This window comes from Sinocyclocheilus anshuiensis, unplaced genomic scaffold (genome assembly GCF_001515605.1).
Source record: "Sinocyclocheilus anshuiensis isolate Anshui unplaced genomic scaffold, SAMN03320099.WGS_v1.1 scaffold687, whole genome shotgun sequence".
Lineage (NCBI taxonomy): Eukaryota > Metazoa > Chordata > Actinopteri > Cypriniformes > Cyprinidae > Sinocyclocheilus > Sinocyclocheilus anshuiensis.
In genome coordinates this window covers 81,531-90,373 of record NW_015551096.1, presented here as the reverse complement: position 1 = coordinate 90,373, position 8,843 = coordinate 81,531, and the positions used below count along the sequence as shown (strand labels likewise).

The 8,843-nt window shown below is 42.0% G+C and overlaps 1 protein-coding gene and 1 pseudogene across 1 annotated transcript in view; both read right to left on the bottom strand.

The window, feature by feature from the left end:
• LOC107662688 (mesothelin-like protein) overlaps nt 1-611 on the bottom strand; it is a 1,183-nt gene extending 572 nt beyond the window's left edge. The window contains exons 1-2 of the mRNA XM_016452763.1: nt 367-611; nt 177-267 (exon numbers count right to left, since the gene is read on the bottom strand). Coding sequence (XP_016308249.1) covers nt 177-267; nt 367-581 — 306 coding nt within the window. The 5' untranslated portion in view covers nt 582-611. The remainder of the gene's footprint in view (nt 1-176; nt 268-366) is intronic.
• A 282-nt stretch (nt 612-893) lies between these two features.
• LOC107662687 (uncharacterized) overlaps nt 894-8,843 on the bottom strand; it is a 34,909-nt pseudogene continuing 26,959 nt past the window's right edge.

The following is an 8,843-nucleotide window of genomic DNA, read 5'->3' as shown; positions in this document are numbered from 1 at the left end:
TTATGTGCTTTGGATACCTCCCCTCCCCAAGCCACCCTGAAAGACCTACATTTATAATGTCACACAACATTTCTATTTCAAATAAATGCTGTTCTTCTGAACTTTCTATTCATCTGTGAATCCTGAGAAATAAAATGTAACAGTTTCCACAAAAATATTGTGCAGCACAATCGCACCTGTGTGAATTTGCTCCAGATGTTGGCGGTGAGGTACAGCGGCAGGAGGTCCAGGCTCTCCAGCGTGGCTCTGTTCCAGCTGTCTGAGGGTCTGAGAGGAAGGTCTGCTGTCAGGCTGAGCTCATATAACGCACAGGATATCAGTGTGACACGCATGTGTGTGTGTGTGTGTGTGTGAGTGTGTTTGTACCCATAGCTGGTGTTTCCTCCCAGCAGGACGCTCTCCAGCGCAGAGATCTGCTCAGCTGATAGATCCACACATGGCTTGAGCTTCTCCAGCACATACGGGTCCGAGCTCTGGATGTACTCGCCGCTCAGAAAACAGCTCATGCTGCCCAAAACATCCAGCTGATCCCGACTGATGCTGACGCCTGAGATTCCCTGAAACACAGACCACAGCAACATCTGTCAAACTCCACCAGACAAACGCTTCGATCATCCTGAAAAACATTTAATCTAATCAGAGTTTTATTTTTGTCATATTCATATTGTCAGATCGTCAGATTCATATATTTGAATTGCATATAAACTTCCGTTCATTTGAATTACAGTTTCAACAACAAAAACTAATAAACTTTGTGATGCATATTTGTCAGTCACACAAGTGTTTCAGTATCATTGATATACTTTTGATATGTTGATTTCATTTTAATTTTAATGTTTCAGTAATTTTGTTGTGTTGTCATTCTTATTAGCTTATTATATATAAATTTATAGTTATTTTAGTACTTCAAGGTCAACTAGAAGAAAATGAGAAGTGATGTCATGGCAACTAGCTGAAATAAGTGTATTTTTAATATATATACTGTATATATATATATCATATTTTATTTTGGTTTCTTTGTTTAATGGGTTTCGTTTAAATTTGTGTTTTAGCTAATGATAAACCCGAGTCATTCATAAATAAAACAGGTCGGATTTCTGTACTAATAAACTGTGATAAAATGTGTTTTGAATACACAATAACCAGGTTTATATATTTATCATCAATAAATCTGTGTTTTCAGACGTACTTGTAATAGACGAGCACTTCAGCGGGATACTGGGAGAAGGCAGAGAGATCGGCGCTCTTGATGTAGTGATGCATGCAGGTCAGCTGAGGGACAATCACACATCAACACATCTCATCTCATCGTCATATGTGTGGCAATTACTGAATAAACCATTAAACTCGCTATATTTTACGATATAAATAAGCCTATTAAATCTGATGCATGAAGGCTTTTAAATGATCAACGTAATCAAACTTTGCTGTTAAACCTGTTTCACTCAATCTGCTCCACACCTTCTGTCGTCTGATTGAGAGTTTGATCAAATCAAAGCTCTTTTAGTGTAATTGTACAAACGTCCAGCTTCAGCTTGAGCTTCTCGTGTCTTTCTGCTGTCAAATCTTGACTGATTTTTAGCAAGTAACCTTCAGAATAACTTTGATATTGTTAGTAATATTTCAAGGTGATTTGTTTTGTGTGCTCAGTATCACTTTCCATCCCGTCCTTTTGCATAATTTCTTAAAATTACTAAAGCCACTTCCTGAATGACATCACCCTCCAGGAAATGACATCGTTTTGGAGGGAAACAGCAGCACTGACATTAGCATTATCAATGAATCTGTGATGTTTGAAAAGGTTAAACATTCTGTTTATTTTCTTGTGTAAATGATAAGGCTGAAGGGTTTGATGTCGACCAGAGCAGATTTATGAAAGTCTATTATTTTATAAATGTTTCATGAGGTTCAGCAGAACATGAAGGAGCATCTTAATGTAAATGACAATGATTGGTTTCTAAATTAAGCAACAAAAGCCTGTGACTGATGTGCTTGTTCACCTGTGACTCCTGCAGGACGAGCATCTGATTGGCTCGCCGTCTGCAGCCGCGGATCAGACTCAGGACTTTACTAGTGCTGAAGCTCTGGATTCGTGAACAAGTGAAGCCCTGCAGCACCTGGAAGGACATGCTACACACACACACACACACACACAGGTTAACATGGTCAAAACTAAAACACCTCTATCTAATCTGACTGATAACTCTCTTCACTCACTCATCTGGGTTCCTGAACTGTGCAGCGACGGTTTCAAAGATCAAAACGGCCTGAGAGGAAGAGAAATTCAACCATTTAACATATGCACTACAACACACTTGCTAACACATGCAACATGACCTTAATAACTTTATGTGCAATAAATATATATTTCAATATTTGAATATGCGGTACATACATCTCAATATACATGTCATTAATCAAGGGAAAGCAATTTGTAAACTGTATACATATATATATATATATATATATAGACACCTGACACACCTGCTCCTGTTTCCATTTCTTCCGGTTGACCGTCTGCACAGCCGCAGATGACTGCGGCACATCCAGCAGGAAGATGCGCGGGATTTCCGTCGCCATGAGGTCAGGAACGTTTGTGATGACGGCGTCAGATGAGCTGTTGACAGCGATGATCTGAAGAGAGACAGAGAGAGACGTCACGAGACGAAGCTGAGCCGAACCGGAGCCGTGTGAATGTGAGCGAGAGTTACCTGGCTAATGATGGTCTGCTGGATGATCACAGGGGCGCCGATGACGTTGGTCACGAACAATTCAGATTTCATTGCCTCAAGGAAGATTTCTCCTGAGATTACTCTGAAGATTGATGATTGAACACCGATGATCAGTGAACCCAAGTTCTGCAGACTGGCTGCATGATTAATCTGCCACAGACACAGATGTGTGTTAATACATCGAAAATTATAAGACAGACAGTTTCCAGGGATGCACAACATTAGATTCTTACCGATATCCGATATGCTGATATTTTTCAAATCATTTTGGCCGATAACCAATGCCTAACCCTAACCCTAAGCAATATATATTTCCTTTTGTTTTGAAACAACATCTGTACAGAAATTACAAAAGCAAAAGAGCTGTAAAAATACTAAAAATCTTTTAGAGCTCCTTGTATTTAAGATTTTATAATCCATAGTAAATATATTACATATTAATGAATAAATCTGTATATATGTATATAAATTATTTAATTTACAAATGTCATGTTTGTGATTTTTATTGATGTAAGCTATAGCTTCTGACCTTTAAAGCAAAACAGACTCATGATTTTATGACATCAATTACTGCTTTGTTTGTATTTTACTTTTCATTTCATTACAAGTAGGCCTACAGCGCCCCCTACATAAATAAAAGGCCTCACCGGAGGGGCGTTGACTCTATCGCACACCGGACGTGTCGTTCTGTACTCACATTCTCAGATTAAATGCTGTGATCCAAAACAGTGAATCTAATCACCATTCAGGCAAAAGTTCCTTCATGAATGACCGCACTGCTGACCTGATCTTATCGCTATCACACCCTGAGCACATGTGAGCTACTCATGTTATCGGCATCATTTTATTTTCAAACCCAATGTTTACATTTTAAGCCTTCATCGGCCGACGTTCCAATAATATTATGCATCCCTAACAGTTTCCATACTGGAATTTAACTTGCAGAGATCACTGTGAGTTAGTAATTGAATCACGGGTTTATTCAACATCATTGATTTATTCAGGAATTAAACAAGTGACAGTCTTTATATGTGAGTCAATAAATCATTGATTCAACCAATTCACTTAACAACACTGATTCATTCAGGAAGGAAAAGAGTGATTGTCTTTATGAACGAATCATTGATTCAACAATTCATTCAACAACACTGATTCATTCTGGAACAAAACAAGTGATTGTCTTTATGAATGAATCATCGATTCAACAATTCATTCAACAACACTGATTCATTTCAGGAACATAAAAAAGTATTTATGACTCAATGAATCTTTGATTCAACCCATTCGTTCAACAACACTGATTCATTCAGGAATGAAACATCACTCAGAGACACGTAAGGTGTTGATTTGTTTGGCTTTGAATCGGTATTGGTGGTGTGTACCTGGTAAACTCCAGATGACAGCAGGGTTTGGATGATCATCATGGCCTGATCGAGGTTCCAGCCCTGAACGAGTCTGAGCACGGAGAGCGCATTGAGCAGCACATTCCCTCCGGCGCCGCTGATCTGAGCCGTGCTCAAACCTGTGGATGACTGACCCAGAGCCTTGATGGTGTCCACCGTCAGAACCCCCACGTTACTCGCCAGAGCCGCCGACACCTGCGCGCACACACACACACGTCTAGCTTATACAGAGCTTACTTCTGCTGACGTGAACACACACAAACACTCCTGTACGTACATCGGGGAGAATATCTGTGCAGTTCTGATGGATGCTGGATGAGATGATCTTCAGCTGCTCCGGACTCAGCTGAAGGAAGGAGCTCGCAGGAGCCAAGCAGCGGAACTTCAGAGGAAGACTATAAACACAATCAAACATTAAGCAGCCTTGGTTGGTTTGCTGGTCTAAATCAGATCAGGGGTGTCAAACTCAATTCCTGGAGGGCCGGAGCCCTGCAGAGTTTTGTTCCAACCCTGGTTCCACACCCATACCCAGCATGGTCAAATAAGCCTGAAGGACTTGATTAGTTGGTTTAGGTGTGTTTAATTAAGGTTGAATCTAAACTCTGCAGGGCTCCGGCCCTCCAGGAATTGAGCTTGACCCCCCTGGTTTAGATGGTCCAACAGACAAGTGGCCACAGACCAACCTTCTCAGGGGGGATTTTTCAAATCATAGTATTGTAAATTAGTGTGAACTAGCCTTCATTTGATGAGAGTGGCTCATGCTGGATTTAAATGACTTTTCATGTACACTATTAAAAATGAAGCTTCTTTATTGGCATTGTCCGTTCCATGAAGAACCTTTAACATCCATGGAATCTTTCCATCGCACAAAAGATTCTTTAAAATAGAAAAAAAGTTCTTAAAATATTCACACTAAGAACGATGGTTCTTTCAAGAACTGTTCACTGAAAGGTTCTATGTGGCATCACTGTGAAAACCTGCTTTTGGAAGCTTTATTTTCAGGAGTGTAGTTCAGTAAAATGTGATTAAGACTGGTTATTGAGAGTGTTGCAGTGTCTCTCACTAGTAGGCGCTGAAGGACGGATTCATCTCGAACAGCAGAGTCACATAGTGCTCCATCACGTCATCAGGAACGCTGGTCTGACCGAAGAGCTGCAGGTTCTCCAGGTTCACGAGGAACGGCTGAAAAACAAAGACATTTTTGAGTTTGGAATGACATGAGGGTGAAGATGAACTATTCCGTTAAGAGCGAACGGATACAGACGACAGAAAAAAGATCTGAGCTCTTCAAGACGTAGGTTGACACACCTGAATGGAGCCAAACTGGAGGAGGTTGTCCAGTGTGATGAAGCTCAAGAAAACAGAGATGTAGTCTGCGAACCAGGCGGTGGAGTTGAGATCAGGATTAGAGGTGTTATAGCATTTAGGAGTTGAACCTGAAGCTGAGAACACAAAGACAAACACGGCTCACCATCAGACAAATCCTCATTGTTATTAGACATCAGAATCAGTCATGCAGTCGATCAAAGTAACTCACAGGTGTTGAGGTAGACCAGGATGGAACCGTAGATGTTGCTCGGAGAAAACTCAGCTGCACTGTAGTTGTATTTAGCCATCACTGAAACACTAAACAGAGAAACGCACCGAATCTGCCATCGTTAGATGTCTTTAGAAGAAAACTAGTTGCACTGAGCAGCTAGTGTTGAGCCTCAATGAGATTCTAGCGAAATTAAAGAACAACCTGATGTGATGTCATTTTGAACAAAATCAGGCCAAAATTAAGTTTATTTGGAGTTTGTTTCTGAAACATATTTTGCCCCTAAGTGACGAACAAAGTTGTTTACGCTACTGGAACACATAGTTAAGGTACGGTCACATTAACCAGAGCTCTGTGAAAAGGACTTCTGTGTGAGCTGTGCTTCATACAGTACATTGCTACTCTACTAAATGGACCTTTTTTGTCTGCAAAATCTCTCCAGAATTTCTCTGATGTGACCGCACTTTAGGCCTATTTGTTAGATTCTCCCCAACACAATGTAATGTGTGAAAAGTGCTACTCACAACTTCTTGAAGGAGAGACAGGAGGCGTTTAGCATGACGTCTGGAGCGATGAACTGTGAGGTGAGGAGAGGCAGGTACTGAACCAGTCGATGATCAAACCACTGATTCACTTCAGACTGGACGTCCACCTTCAGAACCTGAGGCCAGATGCAGGACAACACCTGCCGGGCCAAACCCACGGGCAACAGTGGCTCCTGCGGGACACAGAGAGAGACGATTTATCATTTAGTGCCACCTCATCATAATTAGGACAATGAATCTGTGCTGCTTTGGCCATTTCACAGTAAATGAGAGTAATTCAGGAGCTGCTTAACAACTCGAGCAGTTAATATAAGGCTTTCAGAACCAGATATTATCAGATTTAATCTAGAGAGTCATTACATTAGTTTATGGTGACAGATGTCCATACCGTCTGTAAGTACTGGGGCGTCTTTGGGTAAATTCTGAAAAGCCGGCAGATTTGGGCAACATCGTCCACAGCGTTGGGCCGATTCAGGAGACTGCTGACCTCCGCTGGAGACACCGACTCCATCAGCTGTGAGGAGACACACATGCTAAATAACAGCAGAGCGGACAATATGAAGAGTTAAAGGTGTGCTTAGCGATTTAGTGCACATGTTTTTCTCTAAAGCAACGGTTCTCAACCTTTTTGACTCCCATTGTCCACAACAATATTCAGAGGTTCCCCTTTAATTATAATCTATGGACAGTTAGGGTCATCTTCAGGCTCCCACATGGACCCCTGGTTGAGAACCACTGAATTAAAGAAATCTTCAGCTATTGGCTCATTCATGACTCTATCATTGGATCTAATCAGTAATCGGCAGATGGAGGAGGTCTGGCATCTCTGACCTCTGGCACGCGAGCCGGCGGCATCAGCGACAGGAAGGTGGTCAGATTGGGGAACTGGAAACTCATGAAGGAGGAGGTCAGGAAAGCGTAGTAGCTCTGGTTACCATAGCAGCGCAGTGGGGTGGGGCCTGTGGAGACAGAATGATGTTGGGTGAGTGGATGGAGGGATGAATACATGTATGAATGGATGGACGGATGGATGGACACCTGTGAGAGAGCCGAGGATCAGCTGGTAGATCTGATCTTGTGTCGCCAGCTGGAAGGTGGAGCTGGACGAGTTCAACAGCTGCACCCTGGAAGAGCAAACATCAGTGAGCACGCAGACGGGTTGTGTGTGTGTGTCTGTGTGTGTGTGTGTGTGTGTGTGTGTGTGTGTCTGTGTGAGTCTTACGCTTGCTGGCTGATGGGACAGGGTCGCTTCAGGACGACACTGAAGTAGGACGTCACGTGTTGGACTGTAATGTTGGATAAGAAGGAAGGCAGTATGTTCAGAATCCACATCTGCAGATCAGCGTCTGATATCGTGGTCAGATTGGCCCTGTCAAACACCTGCTGCAGAAACGCCTCCTGCACAGGAGGAGGGAGAACAATGCCCTGCATCTGACAGACACAGACCACAGCCAATCAGAACACAGAGACACCTCAGATGGCCAATCAGAACACAGATACACCTCAGACGGCCAATCAGAACACAGATACACCTCGGACAGCCGATCAGAACACAGACACACCTCAATTTCCCACTGAAAACTAGTAGGGCTGAAACTAAAGATTTTGATAATCGATTAAGTGGATAAAATATATATTTTTTTTGTTTATTTTATTGGAGGAAAACATGTTATTCCATCAGAATTAGGACTTCAAATTAATGATTGTTTTTTTAAAAGATTAATCGGACAATTGTTTCTGTGAATAACGGGTAAAAGGCCAAATTTTACTTTTATTTATTGGAGAAAAAAAATACATATTATTCCATATTCGTGCACCACAAACTAATGATTATTTTGATAATTGATTAATCGACCAGTTGTGTCTGTGAATAATCTCTTAATTGGATAAAATACTAGATTTTATTGTTTTTATTTTATTGAAAAACAACAACAACAACAACAACATGTAATTCCAGATTCATACAGCACAAGTGGCTGTTCAGAAGTAGATCTGCAACTAAGGTTTCTTTTTGATATTCGATTAATCGGCCAACCAGAACACAGATACACCACATGCAGCCAATCAGAGAGAAGAGCAGAGCATCTGAGCTGTGACTGGCTGAGAGTAGCCATGTTGATGAATAGTATGTGTTAGGTGTGTGTGTCACCTGTAGCGTAGCGGAGAGGAATGTGAAGAACGATGTGAATTGAGCGTCCGGCACGTAGAGCAGCAGATTATTAACCGCAGCAGCGCTGGTCAGGAATCCAGGAGTGCTGGAAACCTTCACTAACTGCCTCAGGCTCAACAGATTCAGAGTGTCCAACTGCACACACACAGAGGAGCACGTTAACATACGCATCTGTACACGCCAAGTGTGTGTGTGTGTGTGTGTGTGTTCGTACCACATTGAAGCTGGGGTTGAGCGTCTGCAGGTCAGTGATTGTGGTGAAAACAGAGAAACGTCCAAAGCTGCTGATCAGCCAATCAGAGCTGCTCTGAGAGACGTTCACACACCCTAAACACAGAGCAACACGTCACAGCTGAGCATTCGCTACAGATCCCTATGTGTCAAGTCAAGTCAAGTCACCTTTATTTATATAGCGCTTTTAACAATACAGATTGTGTCAAAGCAACTGAACAGCAT